General features: G+C 40.9%; 1 protein-coding gene across 2 annotated transcripts in view; it reads right to left on the bottom strand.

Moving 5' to 3' along the window:
- The window catches only part of ITGBL1 (integrin subunit beta like 1), a 247265-nt gene that overhangs the window by 98493 nt on the left and 121599 nt on the right, over positions 1–27173 (bottom strand). For both annotated transcript variants that reach the window (XM_074963182.1, XM_074963189.1), the window contains exons 5-7: positions 22575–22715; positions 20712–20852; positions 15655–15801 (exon numbers count right to left, since the gene is read on the bottom strand). In XM_074963182.1, the coding sequence (XP_074819283.1) occupies positions 15655–15801; positions 20712–20852; positions 22575–22715 (429 nt within the window). The remainder of the gene's footprint in view (positions 1–15654; positions 15802–20711; positions 20853–22574; positions 22716–27173) is intronic.

Genomic DNA, 27173 nt, shown 5'->3' with positions numbered 1-27173 from the left:
CTCCAGTCACACTAACTGAACTTTATTGCAGTTCTATAACCATTCAGGCACCAGTCCTGCATTCTGTGCACATCCAAAATTCCTACTGAATTCAGACGTGCCTTGCTTTTGTAACCATACCACCGGATATTTTCAGACCTTGTAAGCTAAGCAGGTTTACATTTAGTAATTGGGTGGGAGGCCTCTCAGAAACAGTTACGTGCTGCAGGAGGTGTTGATTGTTCACTAGGTAATGTGAGACCCTCCTGTTTACGCTAGTAAACCAGTGCAGCATAGTTTTAGGATGCACTGTGCTCCTAGAGTCTAGAATGAGGTCCTTTGCTTCTATACACAGCCCATTAAAGACGATGAAAAGACTCCCACTGACTTCATCAGGCTTTGGGTGGAACTAGTTATACACGGGGTAACTCCACTGTCTTCATAGGGTCCTGGTCCCACAGCAGAGGGGTAAGGTGTGAGCTTGTTACAGAGCTGCTGCTCAGGGATGGGGAACCTCCTGGTGCCCCAGACTCTGAAATCATCCAGGCTGGACCTTCTGCATGACTATGAGAGGTGCATGGGAATTGGGGGCCCTTGCTGCAGGTGATGGGCATCTCAGGTACTTAAAGCCATGTTCTGGAACAGGGAAGCACATAACTGCAGAGTCTGCAGCTTCCTAGGGCCAGTGCTGAGGAATGAGAGTTCCTAGTGCTGTTGCAAGGTTCAAGCATGCTCAGTCTTGGAATTGCCACCCCTCCCGCAGCTAGTAGCTGCAGCTGTTTAAGGCTGGCCTCTGGCAATTGGCCCCATGGCTGTAGCCAGAGAAGTTACAGATAAAGAAACTGGAGTTAACCTCAAGGAACAGAGGTCACCAATAGGAAATGAATGTCAAGGGGAGCTGAGAAAGAGGAAGCAGGTCAGGCTTGCAGGGGGAGAATAGGACCAGTTGGCTGGGGAGCACGTCCAAGGTAGAAGGGAAACAAGCATGGGGAGAGGTGTTGGTAACCAGGTAGTGGAATAGCATGTAGATGGGAGCACAGGGAGAAAGGCTGGTAACTTCAGGCTCCCAGGGGACTAAGTGCTCACTGAGCCAGGGTTGGGGAAATGGTGTTTGCAAGTGGTTTGCTCAAATGGCAGGAAGGCTGCTGGGCAAGGGATTTCTCAGAACTGATCAGATATCTGCTGGCTGTGGGACTTTATTGAGCTGAGGCCAGGACCACATACAGTGACTGGTGACATAGGGTGATACTGGAGACATGGCTGTAGAATGTCTGAATGAGGAAGAAGATAAATCTGTGGGGAGTTTCCCCTGATCACTTTGAAAGTTCTGCTCACTGTGGACACTGGTAAACCCACATGGGTACAGCTCACTGAGAAAACCTGGGGGCTGAGGAAGCTGTGTATGGCAATACAGATAGTCTTGCAGAGGTGTGTGATCAAAATGAAAAATGTCTCTGAGATTTAGTACCAGGTATACTATGGTGTCAATGGCACCACCACACCAGCCTCACACTCAGAAGGAACCCATAACAACTAAATGGGGCCCCAAAAATATGTTTGGCACCAAGCTCACAAAAGGTTAATCTGGCCCTGATTTTCACACCTGTTCTAGTGAGGACTTCAGGATTAACACCTCTACTCCCGTTATTGCTGTAGTTTAGGAATCTATTAATTGTTCTTCAATCATGCTAACCGAAATCAGATTCGGGGATGGAGTTGAACCTTTTCCTGAATGTTTGCTGCCATTGTTATAAAGGAAGGTGAACCATTTACATGATGGGTTTCAGAGTAGCAGCCATGTTAGTCTGTATTCGCAAAAAGAAAAGGAGTACTAGCTAGTGGCACCTTAGAGACTAACAAATTTATTTGAGCATAAGCTTTCGTGAGCTACAGCTCACTTCACCGGAGCTGTAGCTCATGAAAGCTTATGCTCAAATAAATTTGTTAGTCTCTAAGGTGCCACTAGTACTCCTTTTCTTTTTGCATTTACATGATGGAATTCTCTGGCTTGTTAGCGAGACGTAGAATTTGTTGAAGTGGTAAACCTCGTATTCTCTTAAGGAGAAACTATTAAGTTATTATAAGAAATGGTTTGGGGGTAGTGAAAGCAGGAAAATTAATATGCCTTTTCAAAGCAATGATTAAGCAGGAGGAAGATATAGAGTAAAATCCTGCTCTGGGTAGCGCTATGAATGGGAGAAGAGTCACTACCCTGCGTGTCTGCTGCATCTAGAATCTTACTGGCCGAGAATGCTGGAGGGATGCATGGTGTGGTTCACCCGTGGCTGCTCCATGGAAAAGGCCACAGTATATGTGCTAACTGGCTAGGGGACACTGAGATTGGTGTGGCCACACCTCTCCTCTTCAGGGCAAGTTAGGTATCCTGCTTGCTGCTGTACAAGAGGAAGGAGTGAAGAGGTTCTTCCTATAACTTCTTCTCTTAATGCCACATCAACACACTACAGGGCAGGATATGGCCAATAGAGCTCTAGAAAACCTGATAGTTAGTTCTATAAAGTAAGAAGATGTTCAGTACAAGGACTTATATTTGGACAACACCAGTAGGCATTCCAGGTCACAAATATTCTCTATTCATTTTATTCATAATGTGGTAAAATGTTATAATATGTAGTATATCCATTACATCCCCTTGTGATGACGACGGCATAGATATGCACTGCCTTGCACGTAGATTTAACAGACTGATCTGACTTCATTTTTCCAGTGCTGGTAATTTCATGTACAAAATCATATTTGCACTTAAAAATACTAAGCTGTGCACATCCAATTGCCAACTTTGCTTTTGCACATGCAAGTTTCCTCATATAATTGTTAACCAAATTGATTCCACAAAATAGACAAGTGCATGTGGAAACAAATTTTGAAAAAATGATCCTTTATTTCCCTTGTTTAGATGTAAAATAGAACCAAACAGTTTTATATCATTTATTATTTTCCATGAGCTGCAGTAATTAACTGGAATCTAGCCAATGTGTTTGTGCACACACTCACTCGCTCTTTTTTTGTTTGTTTGTTTTTTTGCTTTTTGCTTTTCATTCCTTTTGGAATGCCTTGTACTACGTGAGCCAACCAAAAATACCTCAGGCATTTCTTCATCAGGTGAGCCACCCACTAGATGGACAGCACTTAAAACTACTGTAAAGCCTCTTTTAATTTGAATACCTGGAATGGCACAAGGGGTACACATAAACCTACCTTTGAGCAATTCTTCCTCTTATCTTAAGGGATATTTCAGTCTTAGGGTTATTTCACTCTTGTATCTTTGAAACTATTCAGGATGTTTATAAATCCTGACATCAAGCCAGGTAGAGCTTCTTAAGTGAGCCGAAGCAGGATCAAGCATTTATACAAACCTAATGCACTATTATTTTTTAAATTAAGCTTAGGGAGATCTTCTCCAACAGGAAGCACTCATGTTAGTGTCCTACTTGTAAGAGTCTCATTCACAAATCATTATAGCTTTCAGAGTGGTAGCTGTGTTAGTCTGTATCAGCAAAAAGAACGAGGAGTACTTGTGGCACCTTAGAGCCTAACAAATTTATTTGAGCATAAGCTTTTGTGGGATAAAGCCCACTTCATCAGATGCATGCAATGGAAAATACAGTAGGAAGATATATATATATACAGAGAACATGGAAAAAATGGGGGTTGCCATACCAACTCTAATGAGACTAATCGATTAAGGTGGCCTATTATCAGCAGGAGAAAAAAAACTTTTGTAGTGATAATCAGGATGGCCCATTTCAAACAATTGACAAGAAGATGTGAGTAACAGTAGGGGGGAAATTAGCATGGGGAAATAGTTTTTAGTTTGTGTAATGACTCATCCACTCCCAGGATTTGTGTTGGAAATGGCCCACCTTGATTATCATACACATTGTAAGGAGAGTGGTCACTTTAGATAAGCTATTACCAGCAGGAGAGTGAGTTTGTGTGCGGGGGGGGGGAGGAGTGGTGAGAAAACCTGGATTTGTGCTGGAAATGGCCCAACTTGATTATCATACACATTGTAAGGAGAGTGATCACTTTACATAAGCTATTACCAGCAGGAGAGTGGGGTGGGAGGAGGTATTTTTTCATGCTTTCTGTGTATATAATAAGATCTTCTACACGTTCCACAGTATGCATCCGATGAAGTGAGCTGTAGCTCACGAAAGCTTATGCTCAAATAAATTGGTTAGTCTCTAAGGAGCCACAAGTACTCCTTTTCTTTTTGCCACTCCCAGTCTTTATTCAAGCCTAATTTAATGGTATCCAGTTTGCAAATTAATTCCAGTTCTGCAGTTTCTCATTGGAGTCTGTTTTTGAAGTTTTTTTTGTTGAATAATTGCGACTTTTAGGTCTGTAATTGAGTGTCCCGGGAGGTTGAGGTGTTCTCTGACTGGTTTTTGAATGTTATAATTCTTGATGTCTGATTTGTGTCCATTTATTCTTTTGCGTAGAGACTGTCTGGTTTGGCCAATATACATGACAGAGGGGCATTGCTGGCACATGATGGCATATATCACATTGGTAGATGTGCAGGTGAATGAGCCTCTGATAGTGTGGCTGATGTGATTAGGTCCTATGATGATGTCCCTTGAATAGATATGTGGACAGAGTTGGCAACAGGCTTTGTTGCAAGGATAGGTTCCTGGGTTAGTGTTTTTGTTGTATGGTGTGTGGTTGCTGGTGAGTATTTGCTTCAGGTTGGGGGGCTGTCTGTAAGCGAGGACTGGCCTGTCTCCCAAGATCTGCGAGAGTGAGGGATCGTCCTTCAGGATAGTTGTAGATCCTCGATGATGCGCTGGAGAGGTTTTAGTTGGGGCTGAAGGTGACAGCTAGTGGCATTCTGTTACTTTCTTTGTTGGGCCTGTCCTGTAGTAGGTGACTTCTGGGTACTCTTCTGACTCTGTCAATCTGTTTCTTCACTTCAGCAGGTGGGTATTGTAGTTGTAAGAATGCTTGATAGACTTCTTGTAGGTGTTTGTCTCTGTCTGAGGGGTTGTGTTGTAGAGCTTGGCTGTAGACAATGGATCGTGTGGTATGGTCTGGATGAAAGCTGGAGGCATGTAGGTAAGTATAGCGGTCAGTAGGTTTCCGGGATAGGGTGGTGTTTATGTGACCATCGCTTATTAGCACTGTAGTGTCCAGGAAGTGGATCTCTTGTGTGGACTGGTCCAGGCTGAGGTTGATGGTGGGATGGAAATTGTTGAAATCATGGTGGAATTCCTCAAGAGCTTCTTTTCCATGGGTCCAGATGATGAAGATGTCATCAATGTAGCGCAATTAGAGTAGGGGCATTAGGGACAAGAGCTGAGTAAACGTTGTTCTAAGTCCGCTATAAAAATGTTGGCATACTGTGGGGCCATGTGGGTACCCATAGCAGTGCCGCTGACTTGAAGGTATACATTGTCCCCAAATGTGAAATAGTTGTGGGTGAGGACAAAGTCACAAAGTTCAGTCACTGGGTTTGCCGTGACATTATAGGGGATACTGTTCCTGACAGATTGTAGTCCATCTGTGTGTGGAATGTTGGTGTAGAGGGCTTCTACATCCATAGTGGCTAGGATGGTGTTTTCAGGAAGATCACCGATGGATTGTAGTTTCCTCAGGAAGTCAGTGGTATCTCGAAGACAGCTGGGTAGCGTAGGGCCTGAGGAGGGAGTCTACATAGCCAGACAATCCTGCTGTCAGGGTGCCAATGCCTGAGATGATGAGGCGTCCAGGACTTCCAGGTTTATGGATCTTGGGTAGCAGATAGAATACCCCTTCTCGGGATTCTAGGGGTGTGTCTGTACGGATTTGTTCCTGTGCTTTTTCAGGGAGTTTCTTGAGCAGATGGTGTAGTTTGTTTTGGTAACCCTCAGTGGGATCAGAGGGTAATGGCCTGTAGAATGTGGTGTTAGAGAGCTGCCTAGCAGCCTCTCATTCATATTCTGACCTATTCATGATGACGACAGCACCTCCTTTCTCAGCCTTTTTGATTATGATGTCAGAGTTGTTCCTGAGGCTGTGGATAGCATTGTGTTCTGCATGGCTGAGGTTATGGGGCAAGTGGTGCTGCTTTTCCACAATTTCAGCCCATGCTGAAAGCTGAAAGCTTATGCTCAAATACATTTGTTAATCTGTAAGGTGCCATAAGTACTCCTAAATCATTATAGCACATTCTGTGCGAAAGGGAAGAAACTCCATTGCAAGCCTCCCACGAGCTAAAAACATTGGTGTAACAATGTTTTTAGCTTGTGGGAGGCTTGCAATGAAATACAGTTTTTAATTAAGCATTCTCAACAATATACTCCTCTTCTAGACTGCAAGCACCCGCCATCCATCAAAGATGTTGAAGTATTCCACAGCTATATTCAGCTCACTATCAAATCAAATGGAAGAGACAGACTAGTCAAGGATTCAGAAGACAGTCTAACAGAAATTAGTGTCAGTCCACTCTTTGATTAGGTAATGGCAATTATGATATTTATAGCAAGTCACTACAGGGAAATGTTCCAAAATTGCAAGTCTGCTTCCAAGTATAGCACTTGCAGCATCCACTTATGCGAATCTTTGCCTTGAGTTTTTGAGTACCAACTATGTTCTTTCAAATGTAAACAGCACAAATTACAGAGGCTATAATGCCAGCATAAGACTGTGGGCTATTATACTGTATTAATACAGTACTGATTTTTCAAAAGCCCCTAAGTCAAATTGTGTTTAGGCACTTTTGAAAATGTTACCCATAGTGTACAAGTGCACAATACCATGCCAAACTTAGACTGTACATCTGTGCCATATGTCAAATAAGTGTTGACACTTTCTTTTACATCAAAGCTGTGTCAAATACAATACATATTGGTTTTTGTCATATATTTTGTATTGTGCTCTGCAGCTCTCTGCCTGGTTTTGACAGGACGCCATGGTTCAGCTAACTGTTGAGCAGTGTGCGCAAATGAGAAAGCCAATCATGGCACAAGACCTGCTGGTAATCATGGAACAATCAACATTTAGGAAACAACAATTGTGGAGTCTCCTACTGATTTTAACTGCCTGATATGAGTTAAGAATAGTTTATCAGGGCTAGATTACAGAATAGACTGTGTTCAGAAGCCAGCTGTTGAAAGAAGAGTGTAGCTGTAGGCATGTCAGTCCCAAGATATTAGAGGGACAAGTTAGGTGAGGTAATTGTGAGGGGATCCCTGGGATGCAGCCTGGGACTGTGGGTCCGCTGTGCTCCCTTAACTTTCTCCAGCCTGGGCTGTCTTTCACAATGCCTTGCTAGTGCCCAGCAGCAAACCCCTCCAGGTGCTGTTATCACTGAGCACAACAGCATGTGGAGCCCCACAGCCAGCAAGATTGAATGAATGCTCCCAGAGTCACTCATGAATCACACAGAGAAAGGCATCAGAGCCAAATCCCCCCAACTCCTAGCACTGTACCTCAGGAATATACCGTCTTGCACTGCTCAAGATGAGTAGTGCACATTTATTAATTGGTTCACCACATCATCAATGGAAAGTGGAAATACCCCAGCCTTTGCCAAACCTGAGCAGATTTGCCAGACACTTCATGCAAACTCACTGGTAAAGATAAACAGTTAAACAAATTTATTGACTATAAAAATAGATTTTAAGGGATATTAAGTTATAGGCAAAAAGTCAGAGTTAGTTACCAAAAGAAATAAAATATAAACACGCAGTCTAAACTCTCAACCCTATTAGACTGGACAACATCTAGATTAAGCAGTTTTTCTCACCCCCACTGGATATTGCAGTCCTTAATATACAGATTTGTCCCTTAAATCTGGGCCAGTATCGTCTGTTGGAGTCTTCAGTCTTCTTGTCAGTGTCTTTGTTTCTTGCAGCATAGGTGGGTGAAGGAGAAAGGCACCTGCATGTGGCCACTGTGTCTGTTTTATAACCTCAGTCCCATGTACTTGGGGAGCACAAGTCCAGGCATGTCTGGGGACATTGCTGAGTCTCCAGGCAAGGTTGAGCAATTCCGCTGGTGTGACCTCATGCAGGTGAGTCATTGAATTGTTGCTCCCTTGCTGGACAATGGCTGTTGATGGGTTGTTTAACACTCCATCCGGGTGTTGGCTACTTTCCTTGCTGTTGCCTCTGGGGAGCTAATATCTGTCTGATTCCCCAACTTACAGCATGTTCTAGTGACCACTATACAACACAATTCTCATAACTTCATATGCGTTAATGATACACATATATGGATAGAGAAATGACTTTCAGCAGATCATAACCTTTCTCCAATACCTTACAAGGCATGCTTTATATGCAAGATCATGATTATATAAAAATGAGGAATATGGGGGTTCCAGGATGCTCCCCAAAGGTATAGAATGTCACAGTAATATTAGGGTAACCATATTTCACCTAAACTGAAAATGGGACACCAGGTAATCAGCAACACCAGTCATCTCGGGCCAGCCGCATGCAGGGCTGGCCCAAGCTGCTTGGTGTCGCTTTTCGCCCAAGCCCTTCTGCCTGGGGCTGACAGCCCGAGCCCCACCTTGCGGGACTGACAGCCTGAGACTTTATTAGTCTGGGATTTTTGTTTGTTTTATCTGGTAATACCCAAGCAAAGAGGGCAAAAGTACAAACATTACCTTTATTTATTCTTTAATAAGGATCTGAATGCAGAAGTAGGTTTAGAATAGAATAAATCCCATGGTTCAGGCACAGAACGGGAGTTCAAAGTGATTGAGGTTCAACTCGCTGGTCTTACCACAGTTATTCTTTGTGAACTTTTGCAAGATATTTATTCTTTCTATTCCTGTCTGTAAAATCTGGATAATGGTACTTTCCTACCTCATAGAGGCATGGTCAGATTTAATTCATGTTCAGACACTACAAGAATGAGTGCCATAGAAATGCCCATAAATTAACTATATTATGCAGAGCTCCACAATTTCACCAAATGTATAAATTTGTTTTTTAATGTTAAACATGTTATGATGTTATAAAAACATTTGTATCCCATCAAGCTGAATATATTAAATTGACTACGTTAAGATACTGGGATAAGTTTCTATTTCTGTATCACTGTCGGCATGGATAAAATTGTGGAAAAAACTGTAAATACATTGAGCCAGATCCTCAACTGGTGTAAATCAGCATAATTCCACTGATTGCAATGGCGTTACAACTCTCGACTTTCACCAACTGAGGATCTAGCCTATATTTTCATGTGGCAATCACTTTGCCTCATTTGCAACAATACTTGCAAGCATCAATGCAGATCACCTATTCAAAGCTCAAAAGAGTCAATTCCATAACTGCATCTGCTTCCAGTGTAGTATAAATCTGTTCATATCATTGTGTGTATGGAGATGATTCAGAAAATGCTATGCCCTGTAAAACTCATTGGAAGTTGCAGAACATCTTAAATGAATTGAACCTTTGGTGATACATGTGTCAGAGTTGTGAAAGGCTGTTATTGTTATTTGCGGTACTAGCATTTAATATTTATGCAATGTTACTACTGAGAAGCCCCAATCAGGATCAGATCTTCATTGTGGTAGGTATTGTTCCTACCCTGGAAAGTTGCTACAGTATATCATCATAGCTTTAAACTATACAACTCACTGACCATTAACCCTAAACTTTGATTTCAGAATATGCGGGTTTGTATTCTGCTAAAAAAAAGTGCCTGATCTCCATTGATTTTCAACTTTTGAAAATGGGTTTTGAAAATGTAACTGGTATAATTATTTTTTATTTTATTTTGTACTCCTGGATAAGAAAACTAATTTTTCAGGCATCCAATTCAGTATAAAGGCAAGAGGGAGACTTTTGCAGTTATAAAGACAAACAGCCTCTTTCACCACGCATTTAAAGTAAATAAACATAATTACAGAACAGGGATTAAAATGGTAAAAGATAATATCAAGAGGAAGCTTAGGTGTTTGTCTTTGGGTGACTACCAGGATGGTTGCCCTCATGCACGATGACTGACTAGAGAAAACAGATAATAAAGAAGCTCTCCTCTGCTTTCCTCAGAAATAAGCTAATTCCCTTATTGCTTTCAGTTCTCTTCTGTGAGGTTTTTAAAATTATTTTTGACACTTGTTTTTAACCTTAGAGAGAAGCTCAGAGTGCTCCCCAGTATAAAGTTATGAAAGTCATTAGTCTTGTTCTAGAAAGCTGATAGGGATAATTTGCCTCCTTTAGTGCTGACATTCCTTACGACGTGGAGTTTCATTTTTTAATGTGTTGTCCTTTAACTCAGACACTGATTGCCTTGTACAATAATGTTCTTTAAAAGTGCAACCTCTTATTATGAAAAGCATTACCCTGGCACTGAGAAACTTTGCCAAAAATAAAAAAATGCTACTGTGAATAAAACATTAGAGGTGTTACTGAGTCTGTGTGAATAAGGCCAGCTAGAGACTAAATCCTCTGTGACATAACTCTGCAAGGGAGGTATTTGAGAGACTGAGTTTTAGAAAAAAGAAAAGGAGTACTTGTGGCACGTTAGAGACTAACCAATTTATTTGAGCATAAGCTTTCGTGAGCTACAGCTCACTTCATCGGATGCATAATTAAAGTGAAAAATGCAGTGAGGATGTGATAAACACCCATTTTTTCATGGTCTGTGTGTATAAAAACATCCTCACTGCATTTTCCACTTTAATTATGCATCCGATGAAGTGAGCTGTAGCTCACGAAAGCTTATGCTCAAATAAATTGGTTAGTCTCTAAGGTGCCACAAGTACTCCTTTTCTTTTTGCGAATACAGACTAACACGGCTGCTACTCTGAAACCTGAGTTTTAGAAGTTAGTGCTAGTGAGTCTAAATTCCAATACTATCATTTGCTTTTTTCCTTCTTTTATATCTGAGAGGAACTATTGGAGTTGAAAACAATCAGGTTGATGTAACTGAGAGGATATCTAATTACCAGGGCAAAATTTTGACCTGCCCTTACAGTAGCATGCAAGGATGTAGAGGGTGTGAAATGCCCCTTTACTCCTTAGCACAAGTTATCTGTATCACGGATCAGAGCACAGATGGGAGAGAATCATGGAGTTGCTGCTCCCCCACACATCTACAGAAGTAGGCAAGAAGTGGACTGACACCGGTGAGGAATAACTGTGGTCTTTGGTCTGCTCTCCCAACATGCCAGCCAGTTCTCCAGTAGCAGTTTGCTTCCCCCTAGAGTGAGTAGGAAGCCAGGAAGGGAGCTGTGACTCAGAGTCATAGTTCTTTCCCTGGTCTGCTCCTGGGACAGAGCAGGGCAGATTGAAATGTTACAATCTAATTGTACATCAGTGTTACTGAGTCTAATTATCAAACTGTGGTTTATTAATTTTCCTTCTTAACTCCTTTTTCCTTCCTTGGTGTCTTTAGGGAAAAAGAGGGAGATCCTGATTTATTTACTCCAGATGCTTAAAAGTTTTTCTTTTATTGTGCTTCTTTTTCTCTTTCTTTCATTCTCTTATTGTGATGATAGGAATCCTTATAATTAAATAAAAGCTTAAATTCTGAAAATTCTGAATGTGTCAGGCATATGAGATGCCTCAGCGCTGCTGAATTCTCTTATCTTGTACAGCTGATGCCCTCTCTATTACTGCTCACTCAAGAAAATAACTTGCACTATGTTTGAATAATAAAAATGGCAGTTTGCTATAACTAAGTTGTGTGTGTGTGTTTGTGTGTATGTGTGTGTGTGTTTTTGTGTGTGCGCGCTTAGCCCAAAACTTAGACCTGTTGGAATTTAAAAAAACAAAATCAAAGCTCCTTTGATAAAGCCGCCTACACTGTATGTAAACATGTTTTTTTAATATACATACTAAATATATAGGCCCACTGAATCATCCAACTAGCAATGAGTTATAAAAGTAATCTTGGATGAGTTTTATGGTCTATGTTTAATTGATTACAAATAAATCCACATGAGCCCAAGATCACCACCCCTCATTGCAAGTTACCACTTCCCAGGGAAAAATCTCCTTGAAATGAATGAGTGTTGCAATATAAGCTGTAGCAGTGTGGGCTGTTCCCAAGACAAACAGATAATCATCCTTCCCTAGCTGAGGAGCCTTCTCACTTAACTGACAGCTGAGAGACAACCAACAGGAATCACATTCAGGGCAGCTACATGGCAGCCCAGATAATCACCCCTAGGCTACCACTCTTGTCCAAAGCATGTCGTAATAGGCATAGTCATATCACAATTGTCTATAATAAATAAAACATAAGACTTTGAATTTGCTTTTCGTTCAAAGATTGCAAAACACTTCAACAAACATTATTGGTTTAATCCCTGTGAGATATAATATCCCAATTTTATAGGAGGGGAAACTGAGAAGAGAAAACAAGTATCTTCCCTCAATGAAAAGAGACTGTGGCCTCACTCCCACTAAGGAACATTTATATTCCCTTATATAGGTAATTCTTGTGGAAGGGATGATTTTTGCCCATTTTTTCCCAGCTACTATAAATAAAATGATATGATACAGATGATACACAATACACATATTTTTTTAAAAACCTGCAGAATATTAGTCTCGGACAAAGTAATGTAAAGCCAATGTACTTTCTCTTTATATGGGAGAGGCTTATTTCCTTCCCTTCCCTTTCTTTCTTTTTTTTCTTGGGCTGGCCCATACTTTGTGTGCCCTTTACACAAGATTTTAAAAATTCAAAGTTGAATTTCTGGAAGATTTATGATTTTTATTTTCAAATCAGAAAGTTTTGCAAAATAAGCTAAAACCTCAAGGTGGCCAGCCAAAGCTTTTATGGAATGTTTCTCCAATGCCTCCTTAGCCAGTAACTGAGGTTTACTTTGGCAATTACTGAAGTGAAGAATTATAAAACATTTCTAACTTACATTTCATATTTATCATGAGAATACCACTTAGAAAGTAGTTGAACAATCTTAGGAATCCAACATCATGACAAAATGTCTCATGTTTAAACATTCTCCACCTGAAACTCTCAGTACACATCAGTATTTGATATAAAAGGTGAAAGGGGTATGAATTACAATTTTCTGCTTCCTGTTTTCTACATGTTATGGCTAAGGAGTAAATTATCTGTGTGGTACAAGTGGTATTAAGAATAACCATAATATTTTGTCCTCATTTAGCACCTCTTACCAAAAATATTAAAGTGTTTTATAACAAGTGGTTTAGTATCATGATCCCCACTGACTAACAGAGAAACTGGGGCACAGAGAGTGGATTCTCCAAGGACACACAGCGAGTGGCACTGTAACAAACAGCAGCTACATCTCCTGAATCCCAGCCCCCTCTTCTAACCCAGAGATAAACTGTTTTACTAAACAAAATTCTCATTAAATTATAATATTGTATGCATAATTTCCTACATACTGCAGTGCACATTTATTCTTTTTTTCCTTGTATCCGAGCTAAGAGAGAAACATTACAAGAAAGTGACCAAAATAGTAATGTACAGACACCATGAACAAAGACAAGGATTTTTAAAGGTGCCTAAGGGATTTAGGTGCCCCAGTCCAATTGAAATTCAATGGGAAATGGGTGCCTAACTCTTTTTGATTCCATTGAAAATCCTAGTCAGGATATCTATGATATCAGGAGCAAGAGAAAAAAATCCAGTTTGAAAAGGGACAGATTGAGAAAGCAACAAAAAATTAAAATTGAATATTCTTAAAACTCAACCCGGTCTCAAGAAGAAATTTACTCAAAAAACTAAATTGTTTGTAAGGTATCACATTCCAGGAAAACCGTGTCCTTTAAATCACATACTGATACCAATAAGGGGTTGGGAAAGCAGCTCCGCTACATTAAAGATGTTTGAGCAGGTCCTCTAGCAAAATAACGTTTAAATTTCAGGAATAGTTTACCACATGATATGGGCAATCCCACGGTTACATCCATAAAACCTCCTTACAGGCTCCATATTCCCGTGCACCTTCTAGCATCTAGTTCTTTCTTGCTATTCTATTCTATCTATATGCTTACATGCCCCTCTTCAGTGCAGTATCTGAGCACCTCACAATCAATCATTAATGGATTTTTATGCTCACAACACCCCTGTGAGATAGGGAAGTATTATTACCCCAGTTTACAGACTGGAAACCGAGGTCACGATAGGCCCGAGTTCTGGGACCCTACCATCACATAGGGTCCTAAAGCCTGAGCTTCAACCCAAGCCCAAATGTCTACACGACAGTTAAACAGCCCCTTGGCCCCAGCCCTATGACCTCAAGTCAGCTGGCATGGGCCTGCTGTGGGTTTTTAATTGCAGTATAGACATTCCTTCTGTTAACTGACTGCACATGTGTAATATATTAGTAATATTCAAAACTCCTAACCAGGGCCGGCTCTACCATTTTTGCCACCCCAAGCAGTGAAAAAACCTGTCACCGCCGAATTGCCGCCACAGACGGCAGGGGAGAGAGAAGCTGCCGCCGAATTGCCACGGCGGCCGGTGGAATGGAGAAGCTGCCGCCGAATTGCTGCCACCGCAGAAACTCTGCCGCCCCTTTCTGACGGCCGCCCCAAGCACCTGCTTGGAACGCTGGTGCCTGGAGCCGGCCCTGCTCCTAACCCAGCCAAATGGAAACATTTTTTCCCAGCACGACTAAAGGCACTTCCTCTTGTGACAGCTATTTCTCTGCTAAAAGGTCAACATTCTGCCAGCCTAGCCTGATAAAAAGCAGCTGATAATTCCTAGTTCTTGTAGAAGATAACTAGTTGTGCACAAGGACTGTTATTAACAGCGATACATTTGTGAAAGAAAAACATAGGCAAATGTCAATGTGGCACTGCTAACTTGGGTGAATAGCTTATGACCTTTGTTTGACCCTGGTTATTGCAGACAGTATTAGGGAAAGAAGCAATCATAAATTAAATGACATTTAAGGTTTGAGCAATAATTCAAAAACAGCATTAGTCCTTTTCCAGCAAATGCTATAGAGGGCAGACTTCATAACAACTTCAATTACCAATTCTAAAAGAAGTCTATATCATATTTGCCATTCTAGTCTCTTGAGAGCAGAATCATATTTCATATTCTGATAAGTCAAAATGAATGGAATCCATTCTGTTTTAGATGATTTTTCCCTCTTGCATGTTATTTATGTTTATATTGTCCCAACTGCATACCTGAAACTCCATACTTAATTTTATAAAAGTCTGTTAATAAATAATGGTTTTAGTCAAAGCTTTTGAAAAGGCAACTGAAAAGAGAGCAGGCAATTAGAAAATGGCTATCAAGAACAACTATTATATAGGGCTCAATCCTGCAGTTCCTGGGACAGATCCTCTGCCGGTGCATATCTGAGTATGTCTATCAAAGTCAATAGAGTTATACCAATTTACACAAGCTGAGGACATGACACTTTCATTCAGTGGGAGTTTTCTCCAAGCAGAGGGTGCAAGAATAGGCCCATACTCCAAATATATCCTCACCAAAGAACTAATAGCAGTGATCTTGAAATCTCCTCTACAAAAACTGAACACACTGAAGTAAATGAAATATAGTATAATGCAGCAGATGCCAGAAAAAACAGGTACTCTTTCTCCTATTCTCCCTTCACCCTACCATATAAATCATGCAGACATGACTCATGCACAACGAGGAAAGTTCAAGCTCTTTAAAACAAGAAATATATGAATAGAAAAATTTTAATCAGGAGTAGATTATGAGGGCACGACAAAGATCCTAACAAACTTCACCTACCTCTTCCGGAGCAAGGTAAATTAGAGCTTCCTTGGCATTTCTTAGAGCTGTCCGCAGCTGACAATGGACAAGAACGTGGATGTTCACACTTCTTTCCAGTCCATCCTTTTTTACAATCACATCTTCCACAATTACACTGTCCATGACCTTTACAATGAATAGAATTAAAGTCTTCTAAGTCAGTCACAATCAAGGCAATAGATACATTAAAGTCTAATGATAATAAGCACAGTCTCTAATTTCTAAAACTCAATTTTTATTAAATAATTACCATGGAAGGAGGTTCAATGTAATCAAGTCATTGCACCTAAAAATCAATATCTCCTGTATGATAATAATAATGGATGCCACGCTGTTTGTGTTATATAGTTTCTAGACCATTGAATCATTTTTCCTTTCTTAGAAAATACTGTAGCATCTGATCTATAGTATAAATCTTCATACACAAGACTGTTAACCAAAGAGGTAAAGACACTCAAATGTATGTTCTCACAACAACGCAAACCCTTAGCAACAAGGCAACCATAAGACAACTTTCACACTCAACACAACACCACTCTCCACGCTTTATCTCACTACCGTCAGAATACTCTTTCTTACCAGCGCACACCTTCTGTTCTGCACTCACTTTCAGTTCAACACTACTATGACCCACAATGCACATACAAACACATTGTAAATCACACTGCAGTGCAAGACCCTTACTCTGAACTTCCAATTTACTGACAATTGCAATATTATATACCATGTCACACAGAAAAAGAATATGAAGTTCATGGCATACTCAACATTTCATCCCTTATCAAAACCACACATTTCTACAGTATATTTAAATAATTATTTTCAAAAAGTAGATCTACTTTATGATATATTCTGCTTTAAAAAACTGACATGCAAATTATGTAATGCTGAATATAATTTGCCCTGGCCTATATCAACCACTCATTTGTGATCAGCATCATGGGCTATCTGAAAGCCTGGAGGGAAGGGACCAAGACTGAAGATCCAATTAAATCTCCTCTGCACATCCAGCAGAGAAAGTTCTAACTTGATCTCTAGCTTTTTCCATCAGTCACTTAAAGGGGCAGACGCCTGACAGAACAAAATAGTCTAAGCATTGGGTGAAGTAAGCTTGAGCATCAGAGTGACAGGGTGTATAAACCCCACACTGGTCAGGCGGGGGGGTAACCAATCACTTTTGGCAGCAGAGGCCACGCCCTCTTGCCTCTGCTGCACATGCTGCCAATAAAAGGAACAGATAAATAGCAACTGGTCAGTTCAGTTGGGGCTGGCTGAAGAGGAGGATGGACGGGAGCAGCCGTCTCCTGCTGAAGAACCATCAGCTCCTCAGACTGCAGATGATAGTAGTACAGGGGACCTCTGCCCCCAGCTACGGAGGCCAACAGAGATACCAAGCTGCTGCCCATGGAGGACAAGCCCTCAGGAGACTCAAAGGTAGGAAGTGACCCAGGAATGTGTTGGGAGCTGACACTTGAATCCTCAATAAGGATATCACTGGCTTCATAGGGCCCTGGGTCGGAACCCAGAGGAGTAGGATAGGCCCAGGTTCCCTTACCCCCATCCTGCACTTGCCACTAGGTGTTACCACTGGGGATCATTGATACAGACTGTTGGTTTGCTCTGCCCCACCCCAAGGACCAAAGCCTTAGATTTCTTATTGTCAGCCCCAGCCAGGAGGCTAAGAGCTCCAGACTGTTTGTCTGTTCTGCTGCCCCCCCACCCCCAGGAGTGGAGCCAGAAGTAGTACAGCACAGAGGATTATTTGCCATGAGACCTGATGTCCCGGCACGAAGAGGAGACTCAGTGGGCCGTGTCTGATATGATGTCATGATTTGAAAAGGGGGCAACCCCCTCATTACACACTGCAGCCCCGTGACAATCAGCAAAATCTTTCTTCAGCAGCAGAGTAAAGTTTGAAAGAGGGCATAAATGCTTGTTTCATTAGACCAGCTCCCTAGCCAGCTCTGCTCCCAAGAACCTCAGCCAGTCACCACCCACTGCTTTAAGTCCAACCCACTCTTCTTTTGTCCACGGTCCCATCCTGGTTTTCTTCTTGCAAACTATAAGCACATATGTTTTATTGATCCTGTCTGACTACATTGAAATATTCACACTTGCAAATACTATAAGTCTAAAATTTATGCACTTACTAGTTCATATGCAGAAAACTGGAGGAGGCGGGGGGCACGGAGCTCCCTAAGCTTCCAGGAAGGCCAGCAGACCAGTTGCTGTTCTGCAGGTGCACAGGAGGTGATTTTTCTTTATGTTTGTTAATTGTTTTTCATTTAAAAATGCCAAAGGCCGCTCTTCTGTCCCTTGTTGTTTTTGTGCACCTGCTGGCAGGCTGAGCATTGGCCATATGCCCCTGTGACCCAGATGTGCATCTCTGAAAGGCTAATTCACTTTATTGACTCTCTCCTGATAAAACAGCTGTGTATGCGCGAACAAGACAGCAGCACATAGTCTATACGTGAATATGGATGTTTTCCTATGGGAAGGCTCATTTTGTTGTTGGTTTTTGCTTTCTATATCAGGATGTTAACATGATTATCTTTAAAGGAGGACAGTCCCTTGACAATGTGAATACCTCTAAGTGAAGATCATGCAGTTAGATACCAAACAGCATTAAACTCTTTAAAAGAGGACATCCAGTTGGCAACCTGAAGTACTGTAAATTGCCAATCACCCCCAGGCAATGTGAAATCTCTGAAGGGAGCTACCCTTCTGTGATGTTAAGCCTTAGCAGCAGGGCTCCCAATTCCAATGGTATAAAGTCTTTGAAATGACTGTTGGCATTTCATTCAGTCAGAGTAAAATTCTTCTCTGCAACAGGGTTTCTATGATTCCAGTCCACTAATCTGGACAGAAAAGGTTTCCTGCCTTTATCAATTAGGCAGCAGAACAACATGAGAAACTTTTGAACCAGCTCAGTTCCCTTTATTGTCTATCAGGTTTGCCATTTTGCCTGGATTTTCCCCAATCTAAATAAACCCCAGTAGATTTTGTACTAAAACACTGAAAAAAAACTTGTTAAAACCTAAAAAAGTAACATTTTGAAATGAAACATAGCACATATGCTTTGTGATTCACTTTGTAAGCGCTGTTTTTCTGCAGACATAAAACAGTAAATATATTGTCCAAAATTAACAGCTTGAATTTTTTAAGTGCTTTCCCACATTATGGGTTTTGGCAATGACTTACACAGATGCAAAGTACCCTCGTTTGAACTGGGGTAAGTCACACTACTGAAAGTCAGTTTACATTGGTGCACTGTGTCTAAGCTAGGGGTTTGCACAAGGCCTTGAATATAAGAACACAAATGCAAAACCCGTAATCTAGTTAGGCATAACCCTCTTTTTGTATTTACCTTAGCTACTGATACACTTTTACAAATCATTTGCTTTTTTCTACAAGTGGAATATAACAAAGGTTCAATCAAATCAATCCCACTGCGGTAAAACTCAATTGATGCTGATAGTAGTAAGTCTCAAAAATGGACAATATCCTGAATTCAATTGTCCTGTTTTCTGTTTACGTGTTAAACACTTAGAGCTGATCAAAATTTCAACCAAAAAAGTGGGAAGAAAAAAAGTCATAAAACATTTTCAGAAATACAGATCTTTTTTTCTCCTTTTCTGACCAGTTCTAGTCCCAACATTCTTTTTCAAACATAGTTGTGGTTAAAAAACCTGGATCTTCATATTTATCATTAGTAGAGAAGAAAGGACCTGAGGGTTAATTTCACCATCTCAGTTTCAGCCTCCTCTTACTGTTTTAGGCTCCTTCTATGATCTTTTGATTTGGGATCAATCATGCTGGGAGGTGGGACTATAAACTTTTCAGAAGCTATTTTTTAAAATTATTTTGTTCTTGTGTGGTTCCAAATTTTTTTCTTAATTAGGTCAAGTCAGATTTCCAGAGAACACTGCAATATTAGTGTCAGACTGTAATCTGTCAAGTCCCTTTGAAGATGCATTCAGTTGCTTTTGCAAGATGTGTGCTTCTGTAGAGTGCCTTGGTGCACAAAACGCATGCAATGTTTTAGTCAAAGTCCTTCTCATGCTTAGTGCTAATTTCATCGTATTTATGGTAGTCGGATAAAAATGAAGATACATCATCTTCCCCAGAGTTCCACCAAGTGTCACTGGGAAGCTGGGGCATCAGTTCTTTTTCACTCAACATACCATGAGGATGTTGGTAGCTGAGGAAGAATTTTTGAACCTCCAGAAATGAGCTAGGATTGAGTTAGATGTTAATCTTTCTCAACAACAATTAAAATAATGTGCTGAGCACCCATACAGCTGAAGTTCTAGATGACTGCTCCTCAGAAATGCTCTCATCTTTTCCCATTTTATTTTCTTATCTTAGCAAATAGCAAAGACCTTCTTGTTATACCCTGCATTCTTGAATGGCATCTTGAGTATCTTGGATCCAATATTCTGAGGGGCAGCAAGGTACAGTTCAGGGGTAGAATCAACAGCATTTAATAAGAACACATATTTCCTGTATTGATGCTATAGTCACTACCATACCACTTTTTTATGTTCTACCAACCACCTTGCATTTATAACAAATGTGGATTCTTTTAGTTTTTCCTTTATTTCCCCCCCTCTGTCTTCATTTGCAAGTTTCAATCTGTGTGGTAGAGTATATCCACAATTAACAGCTTCAGTCATTCTTCAAATTGTTCAGTTTGTGCTATGTTGAACATGATGTACTTAGCATAACACAAATGGGTGCTTACAGTTGGGCTCCTTAGTTCATATTTAGAAAAACTGGTCAAAAAGTATGTTTTGTGGAAAAAATAAAGATGAAAGATTTTTCATTTCATTTAAATGTTTCACAAAATAGCATGGTTTTTTATTTAAAAAAAATTTACCTACTTCCGATAAAGTAATTAGAGTCTGAGCCCTAGTGTCAGCTGAGCAAAAATTACACTAAAGAAACAGAATGAGGAGTAAGAGCAAGCCAACTGGACATTCCTTCTTCCAAAATTAAATTCAGACATCTTGTTTACATTTACATATGCCCCTTACCTGAACAGAAGTCATCAGAATATCTGTCATACACTGCCTTGCAGTTTCTTTCATCGCACTCACAGGTATCTCCATGAATATCTCCCCAGTCACCAGTTGGGTCCACATCATGGCATGTGCATTCACCACATATACACGTGCCTAAGAAAAAAAACAGAGCAGAAATGGGCCTACCAATGGGCATGAATAAGAATCAGTGTGGGAACTGAAACTTGCTATTTTGCCTTCACAAAAGCTTTGTGAGCACAGGGTCACCATTTCCAATGTTCATTAGTTAAAAATGTATGCAGTGGCTTCCATTGTCTCCAGCTATCTTACTTCATAAAGGAGCTTAATTGCTTCTTCCATTTAGTCTGAATGAAGGTCATCTAGTACATCCATCAGTTTCAGCAAGGTCTGTGATTGCCCACAGTTCAAAGTCAAGTTTGCTGGCAGCCACCAGCACTCTCAACCTCAATAATATGATGTATTTGAAGAGAACTGGGCTGGATGAATCAATATTATGGACACTTTTACCGTTCATTCAGTGAAGAGAATGTTAAACTCTTAGAGTGGATAAATTATTTAATGATGGTGTAATCCCCAAACAGTAAATTTTTAGAGTGACTTTTCATCAGCTGCCCTAGATATTTAGTATATATCAAAATATGTAAATTGGGAACATTGATCAAAAACCCATTAATAAAGTGAGTGGAAATAGCTTTATAAAGTCAAGGCATCCTGAAGTTTCATGTGGACAAAATCATAAATACGTGAAAGTTAAAAAGAATTCTGGAAATAGTATTGGGCAGGTAGTTCGCTTGTGCATCCTGCAGAAGTTTGCAGCTATTAAGGGTACCAGTTACACTCATTTGCACTGCTCCAGTATAAGGATAAAGAAATGCTTGCTAGGTAAGACATCTTAAAATTCCCTTTGGTAAGATATCACTATTACAGTGCAAATAAAACATCTAATTTGACACATAATGTTTCTATATTTATTTTTTCCTGTATTACACAAGTTTTTTTTTATAGTTAAAGCCCAAACATTAAATGAGCCTACATTATTTCTGTATTTGAGCCAAGCTTTCAATTTCCCCATAATTAAGATGAGAGAGTTTTCTAAATGCTCTCAGGCTAATTAGGTGCTCATACTATAGCAGGTTTTGTCAGTAGAGATATATTTAAGAAAGGTATCTTTGAGACTTGCACTTTTGCTCTTCTGTAATAGTTCTGGACTGCAGCCAAAGGAATAACATTCTCACTTTGAACTATTTGTTCACTGAAGCCAAGTATAGCAGCTGGTGAATACAAATCTCATTTTTTTCATTATTTCTTCCCAAATTGGCAAAATTAAATGGAAATTATGGATGAAATTCACGTGATTGGACTTTGTGCAAAGAACTATATGTAGTTAAAAAAAATTGATCTTCCAAGGCCATGAGCAGGCCCTCTTTGGCTGCTGTTCCAGGTTATGAGATGAAATAATGACCACTGTTCTTTCATAGCCCATATTCAGGGGTTTTGGGAACTCAGGATGAGTTATCTGCCCATTACGCGTCCAGTGCAGTCTCATTGTAGGAGCAAGAGGTGAAAAGGGCTTCCCATTCTTGGGTCAATTTCATCTTATAAATACATATTTTACATAGGCATATTCACACATATATGTATATAATAGGAAATATGTGTATACATATACACAAACATATTCATACATGCACACATAAGTGTATGTTTATGTGTACACACATACACACAGATGCCAAATTTTAAAGATTCATGTCCAGAAGTGAAAGGAGAGCAAAACCAAAAACTATTTCCAAAAATTATGACCTTTGTCCTAGTGCAGAATAAATGCACATATAAAATATGTGAATGACAGACCTCTATTGCTGCAGATTTTGCCATCTGGAGATGTGCATCTTTTCTTGATCTCCCATGGGGTGATGTCACACTGGAATTCACATTTATCTCCATGCCAACCAGCCTCACAGTAACAGTTTCCACAGTAACACTTTCCATGGCCTTAACCCAAAGCAAATTTTATACAGTGAGAAAAAGACAAGTTTTTAAAAGAGCATTAACAATCTAACCAGTTTTACTAATTTTCCTCTTCATCCTTGCAGTGTTATGATCACAACTACAGCAGCTGACAGATTTTATTTCTGAATAAAATAAGATTTCTACAAAAGCAATTAATTATGTTATATTGATATACCTCCATAAACCTATTTTACAAATGTTCTTCATTTGCAATACATAAATCAATAAATAATAATAAAATTAAATTTAAACTTATTCTTTAAACAGTCATTAAACTTAATTCTTGAGTATGGATGGGTAAATTTGGTAGATCGTGAATGTAACAGAAAAAGTTAAGAGCAACTTTAAATACACTACTGTGGCTCAATCTCTCTCATGAACTGCAGGGTACTGTGCACTTGCAACTTCTAAACAACAGGAGTTGAGGGAGCTTGTCCCATTGCAAGATTCACTCCATGAGGTTCTGTGCCAGTGGAGGGCTCCACCTGTGCTGAGCAGCGTGCAGGACTATGGCTTTTGTTTGTATCTGTTTTAAACAGGGAAATTATGGACAGAGACAAATCAGCTCTTAAAAATTAAGAGCTAGCTGGAAGATTAATCCCTTCCATGAATCAGAACAAACCTTTAACAAATTCACCTAATATCCCTCCCCCACCTTCAAAATCCTGAACAGGTCCTGCCTTTGGTCATTTGGGGCTTAATCCTACAAACTCTACTTAAGCCCTCTGACCTAATCCACCAAAGCACCTAACTTTCAGCAGGTGACTAGTGCAGTGACTTCAGTGGGACTACCCAAGTGTTTAACATTAAGCATGTGGGACTCTTCATGGGCTTATAGTTAAGTACATAGTTAAGTGCTTTGGTGAGCAGAGCCAGGACCTTGCAGGATCAAGTCCTTTCTCACTTTACCCTGAGTGTCAGACTCAACAGCCCCAGCAGTCTCTGCAAGAACTGGATCAGCTGCTGTCCTCAAATATCTCATGTTCATTTACTATCAACAGTGCAAATTTTGAATTGTGAAATGTAAATTTTACAGTCAAACATGACATTTCGACAGCTGTCAACCAATAAGGGAAAAGAAACAGTTCTGTGTGACTTATGTAACTAACCAAGCCAGAGCAAATTTTGCATTTCAAATATTCACAATGAATTGTTCATGAAAGCAGATCAAGAATTATTTCCGAACAAATTTGTGAATAATTTCTAAAACTAAATACATTTGAGAACTAGGCAATTTTTTGCAGACACTTCACACTGGTAGAAAGGAAGCTAAATTTGTGAACTAAATTGTTATACATTTTTTGACCATCTCTATCTTTGACTAAAGAGGGCTCATGGAACAATTCCACATCACTGGCTACAGACTGCACCCGCTGCCAATCATCTTGTGACTGTGTGCCACTAGAGCACAGATAAATAGGCGAGCGAGTGTGGATGGCGCAACACAAACCATCACCATTGAAAACAAGTCACGCGTGTGTTCTGATGACAGGGCAAAGTTTTATTAACTGTCTTATGGCTGAGGCACAGAGGCTGAGACATAAACAGCAGCAGTCTTGGCAGGCATAATTTTAATCCCGTTCTTGGCATCAAACTACCTAAGCACTTTATTTGGAAAGGACTGCCACTCGTGCAGTGGTCTTTTTAGCCACAACTATGCTCACAAGACGTAAAACCATTGTCAGCATCATCTTTGGTCACGAAGGATAACAACCACCTTTGACCTCTTCTTTTCTCCCTCATACTCATAGAAACCCAGAACTAGTATGAACTACATAATTTAATCTACAATTATCTTGGAGTGGATCTATGGTTCCTGACTGAAGACAATGCTGTTCTATGAGGACACAACAACAAATTGCAGGATCAGAGTTTAGTTAGCTATCATATGGTCCATGTTAAAAATCAGGCCGTATCTTTGCTGAAACTGAATATGAAATCCCTATGGCTAATGCCCCTGTGATGGGGCCTCTGCCCCACACTAGCCCATAAAGGGTTAATAGAACCCTAGGGAGGCTGCACAACAGACAGCCAATGGGAGAGGACCCTAGGGAGAAAGCCAATTGGAGAGGGCTATGAGGAGCAGCCATTCAGGACCAGGCAGGCCCATGTAAGAAGAGCTGCAGGGCAGAGCAGACCAGTCCCTCCCTGGAGCTCAGGGAGGGAGGAGGACTGGCTGCCTTGCAGGCAGAGGGCAGCTAGCATCTTGGACAGAGCAGTGCTGGGCAGGATCAGGGGAGTGAGAGTGAGCTCCTGGCTGATTGCTGACATGCTAGGGCCCTGAGACAAGGGTGGAGAAGGTGCTGGGGCTGCGGGGAAGTGGTCCAGGGAAGTAGACTGTGGGGTTGTAGGGGGTGCAGCATGTGGCTGACATCTACACGGTCCCTGGGCCGGGACCCAGAGTAGTGGGTGGGCCTGGGTCCCCCCTAGCCACTCACCATCGAGGAAGTGGCTGAACAGTGGACTGCCATTTCCCTGGAAAGGGGAGAGAACAGAGTGTGACATAGCCAGAGGGCTGTGTCCTGAAGAGGACGCTGTATCCTTTGGGACAACATGCATCTTGGAGCAGAAGTGACAATGGTGGGACCAATCACTCCATTCCATTAGTCAGCCACCACCCACCACAAAGCTGGGCTGCCCGCGGACAGTTACATGCTGACCCGCGACAGTCTGCCTTCCTCATGGGGTGTGTGAGGCTAGATCAAAAGTTGAATGGCAGATAGAAACCTTGCACCTGACAAAAATAAGAAACCAAGAACTTTCTGGCTTGGCAGCTGGAATGTCAGTACCATGTGTCCAAAATTGACAGACAATGACAACCTACAATTCACAAGCAGCATAAGGAAGTCAGCTTTGGTAGACTATGAGCTGAACAAACTCAATGTTGACATTGCAGCACTCCAGGAAACAAGACTTGCAGATGCTGGTTCTGTCCAAGAGGCCAATTACACCTTCTTTTGTCAAGGTAAAACCAGCAAAGAAAATCCTCTGCACGGTGTCAGTTTGGCTTTGAGAAACAAGGGAGTAAAGCTCCTAGAAACTCCCATTGATAAGTCAGAGCGTATCATTTCACTTAGACTTCAGACAACCATTGGCTCTGTGAGCATCATTAGTGCCTATGCACCAACACTCAAATCTAGCCCTGAGGAGAAGGATACATTTTACAACTCTTTGCATCAAGTCGTCAGAAGAATACCATCAACTGAGCAACTTTTCCTTCTTGGTGACTTTAATGCAAGAGTTGGTGCAGACAACAACTCATGGCCAGATTGCCTAGGACATTTTGGCATTGGCAAGATGAGTGAGAACGGCCAATGACTTCTTGAATTCTGCACCCAAAACCAAATGTGCATTACCAATTCATATTTTACAGGAAAAGATCACCACAAAGTGTCCTGGCGACATCCACAATCACGCCACTGGCACCAATTAGACCTTGTTATCGTCAGGAGGAAAGACCTAGTACTTAGTACAGAACACTTGCACGTTCACAGCGCTGATTGTGACACTGAACACTTCTTGATTATTAGCAAAGTCAAGATTACAGCCAAGAAACTACATAGAGCAAAACCTAGGAGCAAGCCCAAAATCAATGCTGTTAATACCAAAAAAACAGAGGAAATGCCAGGAGTTTGTGCAGGCTTTTGAACTTAGCATGCATGGGAAGTCATTACCAGAGAAGGCAGAGGAATTTTGGGAGGACTTAAGAACAACAATCCATGAAACAGCTTTGGCTACATTTGGTGAAAGAGACCATCAAAAAAGGACTGGTTTGAAGAAAATGAAGTGGAACTATTACCTCTCATCCATATTAAGAACACAGCCTATCTGGAACACAACAAGAAGCCAACAGAGAGCACCAAAAAGTGAGACTTCAACATACAAAAACCAAGATGCAGTGAGCAAGCAGATGCTGTGCAAATCATTACTGGATCAAGCTCTGTGAAGAGATACAGACAGCCTCAGACACAGGAAATCTCAAAGTCATGTATGATGGCCTGAAGAAAGCTCTAGATACCACTGTCAACAAAGTTGCCACTCTCAAATCGCACAGTGGTGAAATCATTACAGATAAAAGCAAGCAGTTGTCCCATTGGGTTGAACACTGTTCAGAGCTATACACACAAAAAAGAAACATCACCAGTGAATCACTGGACCAAATGCCAATTCTACAGGTCATGCCAGAGCTAGATGTGGAGCCCACTGTAGAAGAGCTAAGCAAGGCCATTGATTTGCTATCAAGTGACAAGGCTCCTGGAAAAGACGGCATCCCGGAGGAAATCCTCAAGTGCAGGAAAGACAGCCTATTACTATATCTTCATCAGCTGCTACTTAAATGCTGGAAAGAGAGTCAGGTACCACAAGAGATTTGTGATGCAAACATCACCACTTTGTATAAAAATAAAGGTGAAAAGGGTGACTGCAACAACTACAGGAATA

Source organism: Natator depressus, chromosome 1 (genome assembly GCF_965152275.1).
Source record: "Natator depressus isolate rNatDep1 chromosome 1, rNatDep2.hap1, whole genome shotgun sequence".
NCBI lineage: Eukaryota > Metazoa > Chordata > Testudines > Cheloniidae > Natator > Natator depressus.
Note: the sequence above shows the minus strand (reverse complement) of the source record. Positions and strands in the feature narration are given on the sequence as shown.